Source organism: Trachemys scripta, chromosome 1, assembly GCF_013100865.1.
Source record: "Trachemys scripta elegans isolate TJP31775 chromosome 1, CAS_Tse_1.0, whole genome shotgun sequence".
Classification (NCBI taxonomy): Eukaryota; Metazoa; Chordata; order Testudines; family Emydidae; genus Trachemys; species Trachemys scripta.
The window spans coordinates 198142045-198162138 of NC_048298.1; the positions used below are offsets into that span (position 1 = coordinate 198142045).

The window sequence follows — 20094 nt, forward strand, 5'->3', positions numbered from 1 at the left end:
ATGGTGGCAGCGGACCAGAGCTAAGCTGGTAGTTAAGCTTAGAAGTTTTCATGCAGGCCCCTACATTTGTACCCTAAAGTTCAAAGTGGGGATACAGCCCTAACAGGTGTATAGTCCAGTATTATTGGGAATGGGCTGCTTCTACAATTTTCTTTTTAATGGTATTTGCTAGGAGTTCATAGAATATCAAGATTGGAATGGATCTCAGGAGGTCATCTAGTCCAACTGCCTGCTTAAAGCAGGACCAATCCCCAGACAGATTTTTGCCCCAGATCCCTAAATGGCCCCCTCAAGGATTGAACTCACAATCCTGGGTTTAGTAAGTCAATGCTCAAACCACTGAGCTATCCCTCCCCCTGTTGAAGCAGTTCATTGTGCATATTTTTTCTTAAGTAATGAACCTGTGGTTCATGATCAGTTATTTTACATAGGTGGTCCTTCATGACTAGATCAAACAAAGCTAGGTATTCAACAAATTTTAAAAAGTTTCCATTACCTGGAGTGTATAATTTTTCATTTCTACCATGGCTGCTGAATGCTAAATTTTGCCCACCAAGAACTTTCACTAAAGCAATTAGACACTTTAATATTTGTTGCCAATATTTTTCTTTTTCCTTGATTACAGGTAAATTTTCTTTATCAATGGTTTTTCCTTTTTTCAATCGTAATTTAAGTTCTTTCCAATTTTGAAAACATTCCAAATGTTCTGTACTTCTTTCATGTGAAGAGAGAATTGAAGATATGTTTTTTCAGTCCTTCGAACCATTTTCAATAAGTGATGTACCAATTGCTTGATTTCTAAACCACTTGCAGCAAAAGCAAAACATAGAGTCCTTCGACATTGAATATTGTAATGAGTTTCGATGAATTTCCTCCCCATTAATGAGTTTCCTCTTGTAATGCTGAGCAGAGAATTTTCTTTTATTTCCATCCGTAAGGAAGGGAAATTCATGAACTTGTTCGGGTCCATGTTCCACAAGAATTCGCGGCACACTGTCATCACATTTGGGCCATGAAGCTGGGTCCCCATACTGTAATTTGTTTGTAACTTCCTCATCCTTTCTTCCTTCTACTTCATTTACTTCAATTTCTGCATATGTCTCTGAAAGGGAATACATTTTCTCCACTTCCATATCATTCTGATGCTGTGAGCTGCCTTCATCTAGAAGTAAGTTTCCATCATCTTGAGTTTCCAAACTGCTTTTTTGTGGATGTGAGCTACCCACATCTCAAAGTAATATACCTTCATCTTGATGTTCCAAACTGCTTCCATGCAGATGTGAGCTAACCTCCTCTGCAAGTAAAATTCCTTCATCTGGAAACACGTAAACAAAATGACCTTTTTTGACATTATAATCCAACACTGGTTGTTTGGAAAGTAATCCCCTTCCTCACAGTTACCCGCTTGGAGTGTGACGTCTTCACTTTTGTATTCTATTAAGCGTTAACGCTGTTACTTTTCTTTTATGGACCTTATTTATTACATGTGAACCAGTTATAACAAAAAGAAATTAATAATTATACAGCCTGATAATAACGCTAAGGTTTAATAATGCTTAAAGATACTCATATTTTGGATTTTAATGCTGAAAGATGTTATTCTTTATTCTTTGGCACCAAGAAACACAATTTTCCACAGTATTCGCTCGATTGTTAACCATCTAGTGCAACGTGTGTTAAAATGACTGTTTGACATGTATCAACTCTCGATATATCTGCTCTACATGAATTTCCGGCTATGCAACCTTGATTTATATTTGAGTTAGGTTTCACTAGCATTGCAGCTCTTGCCGCTGGCGGATGTGTTTCATTGTGGCTGAGCCATTGCTTATCAAAATTGCGGAGTGGATCATCTTGACCCTACGTTGCAAATTGAAATTTTTTTTAGCTAAAATGTTATTTTTGCAGAAAATAAAAGATTTGACATATTAATAAATTCTCAGAAATGTAGAGAAATGAATTATAATTCATATTCCCTCCGTATGTGCACGGGAATTGAAATAATGACATCTTTGTTATTTTATTTCTATTTTTTTCCCCCATCTTTTTCATTTTTTTTTAATTTGATTTTTTCCCTCAAATTTGGCGCCCCTTTTGACTTGGCACCCTAGGCAACTGCCTAGTTCGCCTATATGGACGGGCCACCCTGGGTAGGTGAAGTAATATCTTTTCACTTATTCTCTTGTCCTTATTTTCCTCATCTATAAAGTGGGGATAATTCTTAGTTACACACTTCACAGGGGTGTTTGGAGGACTAATTAGTTACCGTTTGCATAATGCTTGGAAAATGTAAAGTGCTGTATAAGTGCAAAATATTTGAATCCCTTTATGTATGTGCAGACCATGATGGCTGTTCTCAGTTTTCTTTTGTCTAGACAGAAAATACAACCAGTTCTCGTAATTCACAGAATACAGCAGTATTCGAGGAAAACTTAGTTCTCAAAAAATCTGGAAGGGTCCATGAGATTCTACAAAGGCCCAGAACATTCTAGGAAGTTAGTGAAAAATGAATCTGCATACGGAATACCTAAAACATTTTACTTCAAACATTCTATTTTCCCTTTTGTCGCAAACAAAAATAACACCCTGAGACCAGCGCACCCCAAGTCTGGCACCCCAAGTCTGGGTCGCCTGCCCCTAAATCCAACCCTGCTTCCAAGTGAAAAATGAGGCCATACTCATGACTTAACAAGATGAACCTTTCCTACTCTGTTTATCCAGTTATCTGTACTGGCTGGTGACAAGGAGTGATGGGGCCATGATCCTATTTTCTCCCTGCCTTTTTTGTGCTGGCTAGCACCTTCCGAACACTAAGAGGAAGCAGCCTGTACACTGCAGGAAGCACAAAGAATGCAACAGTGCCTGATGACCGAGTGGGTTATTCTGATCAATAAGTATGGTATAGAATACACTATGTACAAGGTGCTTTCCAAACACTCAGAAAGAATGGCCTCTGCTCTGAAGAGCTCCCTCACTGTCTACCAGGAGGAGAGTGTGAAAGGCAAGGGGAGGCTTCTTGCAATCACCCTCCTTCCCATGTGCACAGGAGCGAGGCACAATATAACCTTAAAACTTCTGGCCAAGATTTTAAAAGATGGGTGCCTAATGTTAAGCTCCCTAAATCCATAGTTAGGTGTCTAATGAAGAAGCTCTTAGTTCTTTTGATCAGATGTTCTGAAGGTTAAATATAAAGAATTTATTAAATTTCTTCAGTGCCTATTCCTTTTTCTTGAGACATTTTTATTGGCTCAATTTTGGAGAGGCTGTGGAGAAATGGGTTTCCATCTGACTGTTTGGGGGCAGTGTCCACTGATTCAGGACAAGTGCTTGCCATTTTATGTATTTCTCAGGTCCCCAGCAGACATACATTGCCAGTCCCTATGCCCAAAGAGAGTCCGTTATTAATTATTGCTGTTAGAGAAATGGGTGTGAGTGAACCTAGGAAGAGGAGTCTCCTGGTGCGGATCAGTGTGTTTAGGATGGAGCAGGGAGAGGACTGCAAACTTTCTAGACTCTCTCGCAGACTGACATTCATGCTACATAAAGGAATGGAACAGAAAGATGATACAAGACACCATAAAGTCCCTGTTGGCTCCAGCAGCATCCCTTCCTGTGGGGCATGGGGAGGGAGAGAGGAGCACAGAAGTTTGCCTTGCTTATCCTGTGTGTGTGTGTGTGTGTGTGTGACCATGATCCTGCGCTGATCCATGCATGACTCCCCCAAAGCCAGCTAACCCCAAAAGTAAATGATTGGGGTTGAAAAATTTGGAGGGGGGGGATTGAAATTCCCAGATAAGGCCAAGCTTCCCATCTCAGCCCAAGATGGGGGGTCCCTGCAGGGCAGGCTCAAGATCCATGATAGGGGCAGTGTCTGAGAGTGTGCTGGGGAAGGTGACGCTTCCATGCCTTTACAGCTTACAGCTCTCCATGGCGGAGGCAGTATCTCGCCCCTCCAGGGCAGTGGGTGGGAGGGGCGCAGTGTGTTGCTGGGCAGCCTGGAATGCTGGGGCTGGATGGCAGTTTAACTGACAGATGGGGATGGCAGTTTAACTGACAGATGGAATTGCCTTGTGCACCCCATGCACAGAGAGCAGGAGGGGTGAGCGTGGCCGGAGCTGACGCATGCATCACTCCCCCGCCCAGCACAGCCCGCTGTTAACATCCTGACATGTTACAGGGGGGCCCGTCCTCTGTTGGCCTAAAGCAGTGCAACTCACTGGCCCACCGGAGATACCCTGAGATTAACTCCCCTTGTTGCTCCCATTGCAGAGGGGTCCCATCCCTGCAGGGCAGGGCCAGGAGGAAGTAGGATGAAGCTCAGGCGAGATGCTTCCACTGAGGCCCGGTCTACTCCTAAAACATAGGATGACCTAGCTATGCTGCTCAGGGGTGTGAAATATCCACACCCTGAGAAAGATAATTAAACCAACCTTCGCCCTGCTGTAGACACTGCTAGACTGACTGAAGAATTCTTCCATCAACCTAGCTACCACCTCTCAAGGGGGGTGGATTTACCACAATGATGAAAAAAATCCTTTCCATTGCTGTAGCAAGTGTCTGCACCACTGCGCTATGGCAGCATAGCTGCAGTGCCATAGCTGTGTTGCTGTAGCACTTGTAGTGTAGACATACCCTGAGAGACCAGTGTGTGTTTGCACCATACGGCCCCGAAGGGTCCCATTGCAGAAGCAGTTTGGAGGGGTCTGAAGGGGTGACTTGTAACTTGACTGAATAAGACCCTAGCTATCATGGGGATGGGCGCCCATTACATACATAACATAAAGGGACAGATTGTAGTCAGATAAAATCAAACGGATATTCATTGTGGGTGCTGTGTATGTAAGAAGCCCAGGGGGAGAGGGAGGAATCCTTTGGAAATAGCATGATGGACCTGAAAGTGAATCCTAGGAGTGAGGTCCTGTTGAGGGAGCAGTGTGGATGCTGGAAGGATGAAACCCTGCAAAATGGGAACCTATTGAGTGATTAGTGTGAAGCCCATGGAGAATGATGGAAGCAGCACGCATGCCTGCCCGCAGGGATGAATCAGAAATGGGAAGAGGTCCTATCAGGGGAAAGCCAGAGTGAGCGGGCATCATTTTGGAGTAGCCAGGAGGGTGCTATGAGGATAAAGTCCAGGAAAAGGGGTTTCCACTGGGAGAGAAGCTTTTTGCTCTGTGTTTGTGCAGCACCTAACACAATGGAGTCCTGGTCTGTGTCTAGGCTACTAGGTGCTACGGTAATACAAATAAAAATAAATCACTTTGAGGAGAGAAATGCTAGTGCTGGGGGTTGAAGATCAGAAAATAATGATTTATCTCAGGGAAGAGTCTGTGTAAGCTGAGGGGAAAAGCAAGTAAGTGAGGTCTTATTGGGCTTGTGCAGTGTATGTTTGTGTGCAGGTATGTGAATGAAGTCCAGCTGGGAGATAGCTGGATGTGAACTGTGGTTAATCCAGGAGATGTCTGGGAGAGGCGGTTTTATGGGGAAAGCATTTTATCTGTTATGGGGGAAGGAGAGAAGAGGATGTGGAATTTGAAGCCCAGGGCACTACAGCAGAACAGCTCACCACTTATTCAGCTTCTCTTTCTTTGTTTCTTCCAGGAATTGTTCTTCCAAAAGGTTCTACTCCAATTGCTCTTAGACCCCTACTGCTTCAGCCAATGTGAAGCCAGTTCCACTGAACTCACTCCACTCTATGTCCACAATATGCAGCACGGAGATGATTCTAAAAGCCATTTGGTAGCTCCAGAGCAGCTCGAGGATGAGAATGGGATCCAATTTCATATCCACCAGGCAAATGGCATCAGGATCTGTGATCGCTTCCTGCTTGGCCTCTGCAAAGAAGGGGAGAGATGCCAGTTTCACCACACATGCTACCCTTACCACTGGCAGGTGATGCGGAAGAAGAAAGGAGTGTGGCAGAGCATGAATGAATCGGCTCAGCAGCACTTGGAGAAACTTTACAGCAATGTAAATGACTCACTAGTTACACTGGTGGAAAAGTAAGTCACAGAAAAACTCCAGACCCAACTTCTCCCAGAAGGCAACTCAGCTGCTCTTGTCCTAGACAGCCCCCTCCCCCCACACACCCAACTGGAATAGTGGTGCTTTAGAAGTAGAAAGTTCATAACTACTCCAGTCATGCCCTGTCCCAACAAGGGGTGCTTCTGGAATAGTGCAGGAGCACTAATTCTAGGGAGATCATAGCTAAGGCTAAGATTTTGTCATAGTTATTTTTAGTAAAAGTCACAGACAGGTCATGGGCAATAAACAAAAATTCATGGAAACTGTGACCGGTCTATGACTTTTGGTGCTGCAGCTCCATGGTTTCCCCCACCAAAGTGATGGGTGGGAGCTGCAGGGTTCCCCCTCCCTCCCCTCACGCAAGGCTGTTGCCAGCCACTGGAACCCTGTGGAGGGACCCTGAGGAGCTGTCGCCTATCACTGGAACCCTGCCAAGGCCCTGCTGGTTGCCAGCTTCAGTCCCACGGCCCCAGAGGCTGAGGCAGAAAATGTCATAAAGGTCTCTGGAAGTCACAGATTCTATGACTTCTGTGACCTCCATCACATAAATGACATGACATTGATCATAGCTACTCCAATCTCAGCCTTTCCCAGCTACAGACACAATATGGTACAGGGCAACTGTCTGTAGACTCAGACCATGTCCACACAACAGCTACAACTGCAATTTTGTTACTGGTTAGAGGCATGCTCCATTTAATCTGTTACAATCAGGGCCGGCTCCAGGCACCAGCCTGGCAAGCAGGTGCCTGGGGCGGCCACTCCGGAGAGGGATGGCAGGTCCAGCCATTCGGCAGCAATTCGGCGGACGGTCCCTCACTCCTGCTCGGAGCAAAGGACCTTCTGCCGAATTGCTGCCGCAGATCATGATTGCGGCTTTTGTTTTTTCTTTTGGCTGTTTGCCAAAACCCTGGAGCCGGCCCTGGTTACAATGTAAACAGTTTGGGTTGTATCCATTCAACTGCTTTTCTGCCATCACAACTATGATTTTGCATCAATAAATAATGCTCTGCCTTGACATGTTTTTATGAGCCTATTCTAGGAAACTACACCACAGTGCCCAAAATGCAATAGGGGCACCAAGGCAGTGGGTATTTTTTTAACCCACACATACTTTCTGAGTAGGATTATCAGATTTCATAAGCAATCTCATAATCCTGCTTCAAAGGTTGCAGTGTCCATTTTCCATCATGGAAACCAACCAGGTACTTCAGTGAGATCTATCCTCCAGCTTCTGGAGATTTTTATTCTTCCAGACTGTCAAGCAGCAATGATACCAGAATACAAAACACTCTGAGGTGGTTCCTGAAAAGGAGGCAGAGCTAAATGAATTACATACATTGCTTGTGATTTAGGACTAAGAACAATGAATGTCAGGAAAGTTCTCCATGGTCCCAGATGAATATTTTAAAGAAGTTACAAACCAAGACATCATTTGTACATTGGCCAAGTGGAGACTCCAGTAACAGACTCTGCAGCAGCAGCAGTTAGCACCAGTGTTGGCACCCTGACCCCATTACCTAAATAAACTGTAAGCTAACTCATCAATCAACTATATAACATTTTTTTAAGTGTGACTTGTTTGCAGTATTATGGAGAGATAGGAGCCATGGGCCAGCAGTATCAAAGGGCACATCCATCCTTAACTTGTACTTTGGGTAAATATAGACTGCAGGTATGGAGAGAGAAAAAATGTTTTCTGTGCTAGGCCCTTGGGGGTGGGAGGGTGGAGTTTCCATGCTCACATGAGGACAGTTCTGCCAGCACAGTAACAAGACCACTGAGCATGCACCAGGAGCCATTGATATGTTACTGCTTCACCCCAAGTGCCTCCATACCACAAATTGCATTAGAAACATGCAATAGTAAGGGTGTAAAAATAATACCTGAATCATACACATCCTCACTATGTGTCCCCTATCCTCCAATAGTTCCTCTACTTTGGGTTCCTGGCTGTCCGTAAGATTCACTAATTCTGTGGTCAGTCTGGTTAGGAGCACTCACACTAGGGTGACCAGATGTCCTGATTTTATAGGGACAGTCCTGATTTTTGGGTCTTTTTCTTATATAGGCTTCTATTACCCCCCAACCCTGTCCTGATTTTTCACACTTGCTATCTGGTCGCCCTAACTCACATATAGTTGCCAGAAACTGGATTGAGCCTTCAAAGACTTTTTCCCAGCAGTACATTCAGTCTGTCAGATATCTACCACTCTCTGCAAGATGATCAAAGATCTACTGTTACATCTTCTGACTGAGTTTTGCTAAATTCAAAATGAACAAGATGTCCTCCCCTTTCCAATACCTAGAAATCCTTGGTCCAAAGTAGGGATCAAGACCTATGTCTTAACTTTTCTACAATAGGTAAGTAGTAGATGCTCTTAGATATTAAGTGTTGGGAGGCAGCAAACAACCCTAATATAGATAGATGCAGGAGTTTTGTAATTCATGAATCTGAATAGTGTGAAATCTATGGCCAGTAAAAGAAATTACAAACATTTTAAAATCAGCCATGGAAGAGGAAATCAAGTAATTAGTGGGTTGGACCATACAGCAAAACTAACATAAATCTAATTAGTAACAGGAACAGATCCATCTGCCAGATCAGGAAATTAGCAATGATAGTACCCAGTTCAAATTAAGACACTATTAACTGATTATTAACCTTGTGCTGTTTTTAGGCAACTACACCCTCTAACTGGTTAAAAGAAGGGTAAAATTTGTTGTATGGATTAGGGTTGCCAAGGTGTCTGGTTTTTGACTGGAACGCCCGGTCGAAAAGGGAACCTGGTGGCTCCGGTCAGCACTGCCAACCAGGCTGTTAAAAGTCCAGTCAATGGTGCTGCGAGGCTAAGGCAGGCTAGTCCCCACCTGTCCTGTCTCTGCAATGCACCCCAGAAGCGGCCAGCACGTTCAGCTCCTAGGCAAGGGGACCAGGGAGCTCCGTGCACTGTCCCCGCCCTGAGCACCGTCTCCATATTCCCATTGGCCAGGAACCATGGCCAATGGGAGCTGTGAGGGTGGTGTCTGCAGGCAAGAGCAGCGCACTGAGCCTCCTGGCCCCTGCACCTAGGAGCCAGACCTGCTGGCCACTTCTGGGGCACAGCGCAGGGCCAGGGCAGGCAGGGAGCCTGCCTTAGCCCCGCTGCGCTGCCAACTGGGAGCTGCCTGAAGTAAGCCCAGGCCCCAAGCCCAACCCCCTTACCCAGTCCCCCCAAACCTGTAACCCCCTCCCACACCCTCAAAGCCCTCATCCCCAGCCCCACCCCAGAGCCTGCACCCCCAGCAGGAGCCTTCACCCCCTCCTGCACCCTAACCCCCTGCTTCAACCCACAGCCCCCTCCTGCACTCTGAATCCCTCTGCCCCAACCCCCAGCATGGAGCCCACTCCTGCACCCTAACGCCCTGATCACCATCCCCATCCCAGAGCCCGTGCCCCCAGCAGGAGCCCTCACCCCCTCCGGCACCCCAACCCCCTGCCCCAACCCGCAGCCCCCTCCTGCACTTTGAGTCCCTCAGCCCCACCCTAAACCCCATCCTGCACCCCAAACCCCTCATTCCTGGCCCCACCCCAGAGCCTGCACCCTCAGTTAGAGCCCTCACCCCCCCATACCCCAGCACCCTTCCCCAGCCCCGTGAAAGTGAGTGAGGGTGGGGGAGAGCCAGCCACTGAGGGAGGGGGAATGTAGTGAGTGGGGGTGGGGCCTCGGGGATGAGGCTGGGCTATGGTGTTTGGTTTTGTGTGTTTAGAAAGTTGGCAACCCTAGTATGGATGTGGTTTCAGATAGTCCAACTTTGGAATTATTCAACCATAAAAGCTAGAAAATGAATTTAAAAAAGAAGTAGTTTCTATGCTGCAGATTCTGATTGTGAGATGTGTGAGAGCAGCTTGTCCCACTACCCCAGCCTGAAATCTTTTACTGGTTGTACATAGTCCTATAAGAGCACATTCTTTTTGGATGTGCTGTAGGAAGCAACGCAGGAACATTGGCTGTATGGGGAGCTCCAAACTACTCTGTTCTCAGCATCTCTCAGCAGGAGGTGCTGTGGGGTATGCTGCAAGAGTAATGATGCTTGCTCGTGCTTCAACACCAATTTCTTTCAGCAGGAGAATCTCTTGCAAGTTCTGTTTCTTCCACAGGGATGGTTCAAAAGGCAAAGTCAACCTAAATGCGATGGAACTGTACTCCTTTGGTCCTTATGGCAAAATACGGCGACTCTCCAACACCCATGATCCACAGCTGAACCCACATCTCCACACAGAGTGGCACATGTATTGGCTTGATGAAACCAATTGGAAGGAATATGAGGAGGTCAGGAGAGAAAGAAGCAAAGATGATGCCCTCCAGGGCAGAGTTGGGAGTTGCAATGTGGGAAGTAGTGTATGAGAGTAGAAGTGGATTATTACAGACAAAGTGTCAGAAAGGAAAACTGGCCTTCTTCCTTATTTTCTGATTCCATCTCTTCTCCCCCTTCCCCCAATTTCTCTCTCTGCATAGCCAATTTCCCAAGAAATCATTAATGCCTTTGAGAGTGGCTTACAAAACTATAGCTTCAGTCACGAAGGCCAACAGTATACTCTAGATTTGAAGAACCTTATACAAACTAACTCAACAACAGAACAAGTGTCATCCATTCAGCGCCGTCCTGCCTACCACACACCTATCGACATGGTACCACATCTGCGGTAAGTAACTCCACCTGCAATACTCCCTCTAAAAAAATGTAAGTGGCATTCAGATAATTATATAGGGAATTGGTGAGGGCACCTATATATTTAAATTGCTTAACACATTCTATTGTAAAGGATTATTGTGATGTTTTGAGAGAAGTTCTCGCACATCCATTGTTTTTAGCAGGCCTTTGATATAAAGCAGAGAGAAAGCCCTTGGGCTAGAGAAGTTCCTTTCTTTTCTCCCTGAAAGGGGGGGGGAGGGATAGCTCAGTGGTTTGAGCATTGGCCTGCTAAACCCAGGGTTGTGAGTTCAATCCTTGAGGGGGCCACTTAGGGATCTGGGGCAAAATCAGTACTTGGTCCTGCTGGTGAGGGCAGGGGGCTGGACTCGATGACCTTTCAAGGTCCCTTCCAGTTCTAGGAGATGGGATATCTCCATTATTCTATTCTAAATTTCCATTCAGGTTTAGCTTATTTACAGACTGTCTGCCATTTCCCTTCTCTCACTTGCCTGCCTAAGGAAAATGTTGGCAGTATGCCACGATAACACCACAAATATTCTAAGGACAGGCCCATGCCACTGACAAAGCAGCAGCATCACAAGCTCCTCTGGGAGCTATTGGAGTAGCAGGAGGTGGGAAGAAGGCAAGGCCAGGCTTCCCCCCACAGCCATCTCTCTCCCTGGACTGAGCATGAATGACTGTACATGACAATGAATGGTCACTGGGTGAAGGAACGAGGGTGACAATGGTTTTCCTAGTGGCTAGGGCACTCACCTTGGATATGGAAGGCCTACATTAAAGTCCCTGCTCCAATGACTAATCAATTATACAAAGTGGAGCAGCTTCAACAGAAGAGCTTGAGAGAGACCTGTCCTGGAATACCTATAGCCCACTTGTTAGGGTGTTCACCTTCAGTGAGGAAGACCCAGCTCTAAATCCCTTCCCCACATCAGGCAAACCCAGTCTCCCACATCTGGGCTAAAAGTCATAAGGTATTGTTGTGCATTGTTGTGTTGAATCTCACCCTTTAAAAATGCCAAGAAACAGAACACTTTGGGCCAAACAAGATGTTTAATTCGACCCAAAACATCTTTTTGATTCACCAAAATTTTTCACAATTTTTAGATTTGGTTCGACCAAACCAACTTTTTTGGGAGGGAGTGGAAGGGTAATGCCAGCAAACTGAAAAAATCAGTTTTTTGCCCCGCTCTAGTTGCAATGTCAAGAATTTGAAAGTTATGAAAGCCTGTGCAACCGTAATTCATCCTCTTTGTACATATGCATTATGACCAGGTTCTTTATTTAACTTTTTATTAAGGCAGTTTTTACATGATCACATATTTTTTCCACAGGAACCTGTGTCACTCAGTGCACAGGTTGAATGCACCAAGAGACAGAATTAGGTTTGCATGGCAACTGTAAATCTATATTTCCTAATTTTTAAGTGCTTGATTTTGCAACTTAGCTAACTTTATGAAATTATTTTTTTTGTAAGTAATTATCATATATAATACAGTAGTGCTGAGATCAAGATTTGGGCCCCTGTGCTAGGCACTCTACAAACACAGTAAGACAGTCTCTGCCTCAAAGATCTTATAGTCTAAATTAAAACAAGGTGGAACATGGGGGTGTGAGGATAGGATGGGAAGATGAAGGTAACCAGAACATATTAAAACCAAACAAATATTTGTCCTATTCTCTTCTTAGGACACTCCCAAATGGTTGTAGGGGACATCTCAATCCTTATGCTGCCAACATCCCTGGGGAGGATCCCACTGATGGGTACTCTGGACCATATCCTGCATCATGGATCTCATGCCCCTCAGAAGGGCCCATTTATGTGCAACGCGAAATAGCACCATCAGAAGCAGTGTACCGCACAGTTTATACTCTCTTCCACAAAACTCTCTCAGAGGATACATTTCTGGTGTTAGGGATTTACAGGATCAGGCAGGAGTATCTTTGGCAAAAATACAGCAGGTATAAAGAGGAATACAGAGCTGGTGCTAGGCATAAGCAGATTAAGCAATTGCTTAGGGCTCCAAGCAGCTCAAGGAGGCCCCCCATTAATTATTAGTATGTGTTGGGGGGGGGGGGGGGGGGAGGGATATTCCTGCTTAGGGCCCCCAGTGGGCTAGCCCTGGCACTGGAGGAATACATGAGATTATAGAATGTACCATGGGATCTAGGTTGGGAATAGTGCATTGCAGATCCTGGTGTCCTCAAAAATCTTGGAACCTGAATCTCAGATGTGCTAGTACCCTAGAAAGAAGATCCTGCTGTGCTTGGTGGCAAACCATAGATCTTATCACTAATAAACTGAATGCAGATCCCACTGTACTAGAGTGAACAGGTTTGTCAGTGGGTGAATCTTAATGCATTGGTGAGTGCATAAGGGCTTGTGATGGGTGACCTTTGAGCTTGGGTGGAGTAGAACTTGTGCACAACAGTGATCATACAGAGGTGTGGGTGTGATTAGTTGTGTGGGGTGTCTTGTGCTCTCTCAAACAATAGCTGACTGAACCCTTAGTACTTAGAATTCAGGATTTGTTTTTTTAGATATTGAGTAAGCAGGGAGGAATGGGAACATAAAAGTAGAACTATGTCTCCAATTCTGTCCCAGCCCCTTAGCAAATGTTCCCTCACAGCAGTAACCCTAACTCTGTGTTTGTGTTCTTTTCTCTGCTCAGTCAGAAGGAAATAATGTCCCGAGGACTCTCAACAGAAGAGAAAAAACAGCTAGAACAGCATCTCTTCCATGGCACCTCAGCAGACAGCAAGAACTCCATCTGTCAGATGGGCTTTGACCCTCGTCTCTCAGGACAGCATCTTGCTGCCTTTGGCAAAGGCAGCTATTTTGCCAAGAACGCCCAGTACTCAAATGGATTTTGTACAGCATGCAAGGCTGGGCTGCGCTATATGTTTCTGGCAAAGGTCCTGGTGGGAAAGTCTGCTGAAGGGAATGCTAGTTACTGTCAACCCCCAACAATAAGGTCTAGTGGCCCACCCTTTGATTCATGTGTTGATTCCACTTCCAGCATCTACGTGATCTTTAACAGTAGCCAGTCCTACCCATATTTCCTGATCCGCTACAAGCTGTTTTCTGACCCTGTTGCAATAGATGGTTCATAATTTGAGCTGGCCAAAAAATTTTGTGCACAACCTTTTTCCCCCCTCCCCCCCCCACTGAAAAATGCAGATTCGGCTCAACTGAAACAATTTGCAAATTCAGGTCAGTTTCAGTGAATTGTTTCAGTCACGGAAAAAGAATTTCAGAAACGTCAGAATAGTTCATTTCTGGAATGAAACATTTCAACTTTTCTTTTTTGGAAAGATGTTTTTTCAGGTTTTCCCTCAATGGTTATTTAAAAACACTTCAAATCCCTCAAAATCAAAATGAAACGTTGACATTTTGGTTCATAGAAACATTTTGTTTCAGGTTGACCCAAAGCATTCAGCCCCCCCCCCCCCCATTTTTTTGGTTTGGCCACTGAATCAGAAATCAGTTATTCATACTGCTCTATTCATAAAGCATTTGATACAAAGAACAACCCTCACGGTGGCTTTGCTGATCAGAACAACCACCCCAGGGGGTGTAGGGATCTGTTTTGTGTCCTCCACACTCCTCCCATTAAAGCATATGCCTTCTAAAATGTTCAGTAAAACATCCCAGGGGCATACGCAGCATGTGACCTTTCCAATATACATTATCAGCGAGTCTCCCTTTGTTCCTCTTAGAATCCTGACAGTCTACTCCACCCCTTCCCACCCTGACTTCCACTTCATTGTTGGTATCTCTTTGGGTATGTCTACACAACAGCTGTTTAAAATAACAGTTTAATTCCCAGCTGAGGTATAGAAACATGAACTAGCACATAAAAACAGCAGCGTAGTTGCCGTGGCACAGGTGGCAGCTCGGCCTAGCCACCCGAGTACACACCCAGGAGGTTGGATGGGATTGTATTTGGACAGCTAGCCCAAGCCACTGCCTGTGTCACCATGCCATGGTGTTATTTTTAGGCACTAGCTCAAGCAGAGCTAGCGCATGTATGTCTACCCACACTGAGAATCACACCTCCCAGCTGCTGCATAGACATACCCTTTCTGTGTTAGCTACATTGAGATGAGAACACCTGCACAGGACCCACCACCAGAAGCCATTCAAATGCAGTTTTATTCACAGGCCAGAAGAAGGAACCCTTCCCTCCTGGATTTCTTGTGGGTTTTAAAGAATATCTTTTCCCCAACAATTGCAATATAGAAAAGTTCTGGCTTATAAAATACTATTCTCCTTCCCTCCCACACATGCTCCAAAATACCCCCCTGCCCTGTTCTTTACTGATCACAGTTACATGTTGTCATATTGCTTGCTAAGGTCTCCTGTTTCAGTGGTTGTTTTAAAAATACTGCTACTCTGCTATTTAGAACTGTTTGCATTTTTTTTGCTTTTAAAACAATGAGATGTGTAATATTTGTTTAAGGAATTGTGTGTGAGAGAGAGAGATGGTGTGAGGACAAATACAAGAGATTATGTGGGAGTGGATGTTAAGCGATTTTCTGTGTCTGATGGATCATGTGGAGAGCACAGGCTGGATCTTTGGCTTTTTCCCAGCAGCTGTATGAACAGGGAGGTCATGACTTGCTCTAGCCAAGTGCTCCCTCTCACAGTTTCTGGAACTCTCCCTTGGGCTAGTTCCCTCTACCTGAGCCACAAAACCACTTGCAAACAGCCAGAGCCTGGCTGTTAGGAACTGGCCCGTGTCTTGTGGGTTACTCTACTCATTTTTAAACACTCTCTCTAATTGTAAAAATTGTTCATTGATACTGTGTATTGTTAGTCTAAACATTATTATATGTTATACTGGTTTCTTATATTTAAAAATAGCTTTCAAAATAGTACTAGTTTGATGCTTAGAATTGTGGGTGACAATTTAAACATAAAAACATATTTTAAAAAGATAAAAACAGTTTGATCTGATGAAAACAAAGCATGCCTTCCACTTAGCTCAGTCACTGGTTAATTTGTGTTCTACCACATACAGCCTGGAGAAAAAAAAAGCAGAAAAAATAGTGGTTTTTAATTTTTTTTAAATGTATATAATAGTGCAAATGCCCAAGATGTTTTGGTTTTTTTTTTTTTTTTTTTTTAAATGTCCAAACAATTCTCTTTTTCCTGAGACTAAGTAGAGGAATTTTTGCCTAGAAGGAATTATTGAGAAAGTTAGGGGTTGAAAATATGGGCTGTGTCATGGGGCATATCACTCACCACCAGACCGGCACCTCCTCCTGGTCGCTCTGGGGATAAGCTCGAGGCTGATGCACATGTCCATGGTCTGCACACCATCCCTCCATCTCTGCATCTGCTTGAAGCCCCTCTTGCAGCTTCAGGAACTGCAGTGTTCTCTTCGCGACTCAGCCCTCCAGCTGTGCTATCATCTGTGTTTCCCCCTTCCGGGAATTAGTGTCACAGTCCAATAATCATGCCACTTCCCTGTGGCAAGTGGCAGGGACCTGGGCCTGCCCACCACTCCGGGTTCCAGCCCAGGGAACCTGTAGGATAGCAGCCTCCCTCTGAGCCTCTAGATCCTCTCAATGTTGCTACAATCCCCTGGGCTACTTCCCCATGGCCCCAGCACCTTCTTCACCCTTGCCTCAGGGCACTCAGCTGCTCATCCCCTGCAGCTCACCAGGAGCTCCCCCAGTCCCTGCCACCAACTGCTTTGTCCAAGGTGCTTCCTATTCTCTCAGCCTCTCAGGAACACACTACCCACTCCCTGAGCACCCAGCAATCACTGACCTCAACTCTGAACTACAGCTCCTTTTATGTAAGTCTTCTGGGCCCTGATTGGCTGCTCCTTGCAGCCTCTCCCCTATTGGCTGCCCTGCCAGGCAGCCTCTCTAGGCTGCTGAGAGGACTCACCTCCACTGCTGCCTGTTGAGGTTAACCCTTTTTACTCCTTTGCTGGGCAGATGCCTCATCACAGGCTGGAACAGAGTCTCCTGCAGCCAACAAGGGAGATATTATTACTGGATTTCCAGACCAAAAAAAAAAAAAAAAAAAAAAGAGCCAAAATCCTAAAATTATTTCTTATAATTTTAAGCTAGTGATTTCCCTGCCAACAAAAGTGAATTTTTGAATCTTGACTAACAGTGAACTGGGAGGATTTCAAAGCACTTTATAAATTACCATAAATATTACTATAACATGAATACTAACAACAAAAAGGACAAATTGAAAAAGTACCGTACATCTCTTCTGTAATGCTATATCCACTCTCCTTTGAAACATAGCAACCGCCTCTGCCAACAACAGAGCTCAAGAAATTTAATACACAGAAAACAAGGTAATTATATAGCTAAATACAGCACAATAATATCCCCTCAGTAGATTATTCTCATTAGGGCTTTGTCCCAAGTAGTGAAACTTCCACCCTTTCCTAAAGAATCTCACTGATATTTCACCTCAATTTTGCTTTGCAGAATTTCCAGAGCTATTGTCCCAAGTAGCTAATTTCCCCCCTCCTATTTGTTTTTATCAGGTTCTCTCTAGAAATGTGTAGAGACTATGGGAAACTGTGGGACTGAGATCCAGGAAGCAAGCTTTCAAGAAGCAATAGAAGAGCCAGACTGTTTTCCGCCCAGAATAATACCTTCATGCAGGAGAAGAGTTCAAGCATGTTCACCAAATAGACTTTCCTAAACTCCATTAAGGGCTGGTCCACACTAACCCCCCACTTCGAACTAAGATACTCAACTTCAGCTACGTGAATAACGTAGCTGAAGTCGAACTATCTTAGTTCGAACTTACTGCGGGTCCACACGCGGCAGGCAGGCTCCCCCGTTGACTCTGCGTACTCCTCTTGCCCAGCAGGAGTACCGGCGTCGACAGCGAGCACTTCCGAGATTGATCCAGGATCGATTATACTTACCTCCGAGTCTGGCAGTAAGCAGACATACCCTAACACTAATTACAGTGGATGCTGAGAGAATGTATGGTTTTACCATTGCAAACTGGAGCCATCTTTTTTCTTCCTTGTTGTCAAATTACAATATCTGTGTTCACAACACAAGAATGTAGATAACAAATGTGTATTATATACACCATCTATTGCATGGCTTTAGCTACCCATAAAATTTGAGAGTAGCATCAGATTTGTCACAGCAAATGGCTCCAGCTGTTCTGTGAAGATTTTGTTTTTAAATCCAAAGAGGTGTTCCTAAAGAAAGCCTGGATTTGAATCCTTTTGCCCAGGCCCCAGGGGAATATTTATAAATATGCAGTTGGTAAAAGTGTTTTGAATACTTTGCTTATGCACTGTGCATAATGACTGGCTTTTCTATTTTCCTCTTTGTTCCCTGCATAAATAGATTTAGCATTTTCTAACTATCCTTGCTGAAAATCTCACAGGCTATTTAATACTGTTGGAAAGCGTTAGAGGTAGTGTGGTTTTTCTTTCTAAAGGAAAGGGAAGTCTCAGCTGAAATAATGATAATTAATTGTTAGATTAGCAGGCACTAGACATGATCATTTTCAGGCCTAAACAAGTTATTAGAGTTTCATAAAACATTCCAATATGTACCTTATTAAAATATTGAGAGAGACCAAGGGGGCAGAGGGAGGGAGATAATGCAGAGCTGGAAAACAGAATGTACATGTTCCTGAGTGCTCTGGATTTCAACTTACTTTTTCACCTTTATTGTTTCTCTTAGCTGAGAATGCAGGGGCAGTAATGTGCCTAAAAGGGGAGTGGTTACAAATTGCCATATAATTAGGCTTAGCAGAATTCAATTTTTGTTATACTTTTGACAGATGATATCAATGCTTATTTTTAAGGTTTTTTTTTTTTTTTTTAGATTTTTATCAATTTGAATTTTCATAGTTGCAGGAAATTATGGGGGAGGAGGGTCAGATAGTTAAGGATAGAGGTTGAGATTCAAAAAGTCAAAGCTTTAAACCATTAACACACAAATTGTCAACATCACATGTCAAAATATACAAAGTAAATATCCTTAAAATCAACAAATACCATTTTTAAAATTATTCATTCGCTTGTCCATTTGTAATAAGTCTAAGTTGCTGCATTTTGACTCTAAGAAATTCTCAAGTGGCATTTTTCTTCCTTTGTCCATCTGTAAATTTCAGTTATTATCAATAGAAATATTTTTTTCTTCAGTTATGAGAGTATGGGGAGATCAACATTTACCGATAATCAAGCCTACATATAAGTAAAATGCAATTTGGTTTTGTTTTGAATTACAGTGCTCAACCTTCACTGTATTTTGTGTGCCTCCCCCTTCCCATGTTTCCTGCATGCTCACACCTGTACGGGCTTTACCCTTTATTGCTGAAGCCTAAACCCCAGAAACAGGAAAGTATGAGGGGTCTTTACGGCTACTCCCCTTAAAGGAAAGTCCACTGGTTCACCACGGACCTTCATAAGCCACCTGTTGAAATTTTCACCTTCAAAAGAGGACCAGAAAACCTGACAAAGTCCATCTTTTGTAGCTGGTCAATAATTTTCTAACAGAATAGTTTTCAGTTGGAATTTGCTGAGTCCATGAAACAGAAATATTTGGAGAACTAGGAGATTCTGGGGTGCAATCCAGACCAGTGAGGAGCTGTGTCCAGCCCACTCCTAGGCAGTTCAGATATTTTTAAGTCCATTGCCCTTTTAAAGGGATCAATATACAACAGTTTGCTTCTTTAAATGGAGTTACCCTCACAATTCAGTTTAAACACAATATTGGATTAGTTTTGATTAAAAAAATAAAACAAGTTTATTTAACTACAAAGAGATAGTTTAAGTGAGTGCAAGTACAAGCCATTAAAGTCAGAAATGGTTACAAGAGAAAAAAATAAAATGCTTCTTAGTATTAAGCTTAACGAACTAGACTTGGTTCAAGATAAAATTCCTACCACGTGCTCCCAGCAACAGAGCTGACCAATTTTCAGGCCAGGATCTCTCCCAAAGTCAAATGGGCTAGTTTCTTTTGTCTTCTTAGGTGAAAGTGCAAGAGATGGATACCTTGAAGTGTTTTTGCCCTTCCTGTTATAGTCCTTTGAAACACATTTTTCTGAGGGTTACCCCTAGATAAAGTTCATTCCCATTTTGAGATTGGAATCATGGAGTCTCATGGTGAAAGAGGTTTCATACTGTTGTTTGCTAAGATGCAGATCTGTTTGTTCCTGACCATCTTCCTTGTCAAAGAATGGCCACTTGATAGGTGATTGCCCATCAACTTTGATGACATCTGGCTGGAGACACCAGCTTATCCTTTGTCTTTGAGAAACTTTGTCCCACTCCCCAGACTTGTCTGGTAAACACGCTTCAGTCATGATTTCAGCTTATATTCATAACTTTATATATACTGTTGCTACACACATTTGATCAA

The 20094-nt window shown here is 44.0% G+C and overlaps 1 protein-coding gene across 1 annotated transcript; it reads left to right on the forward strand.

Annotated features, from left to right (window-relative positions):
• The first annotated feature begins 2132 nt into the window (after nt 1–2132).
• LOC117877833 (protein mono-ADP-ribosyltransferase TIPARP-like) lies at nt 2133–13833 on the forward strand. Its single transcript, XM_034771419.1, has 6 exons — nt 2133–2150; nt 5602–6002; nt 10166–10337; nt 10524–10711; nt 12409–12681; nt 13392–13833. The coding sequence occupies exons 1-6, from the start codon at nt 2133–2135 to the stop codon at nt 13831–13833; spliced, it is 1494 nt and encodes a 497-aa protein (XP_034627310.1).
• Nucleotides 13834–20094: the final 6261 nt, after the last annotated feature.

What these genes read in the sequence shown, in the direction of transcription:
- LOC117877833 (XM_034771419.1), top strand. An exon ending in CTAGTTACACTGGTGGAAAA is followed by an intron (nt 6,003 to 10,165) that starts GTAAGTCACAGA and finishes TTTCTTCCACAG; the next exon opens with GGATGGTTCAAAAGGCAAAG. An exon ending in ATTGGAAGGAATATGAGGAG is followed by an intron (nt 10,338 to 10,523) that starts GTCAGGAGAGAA and finishes CTCTCTGCATAG; the next exon opens with CCAATTTCCCAAGAAATCAT.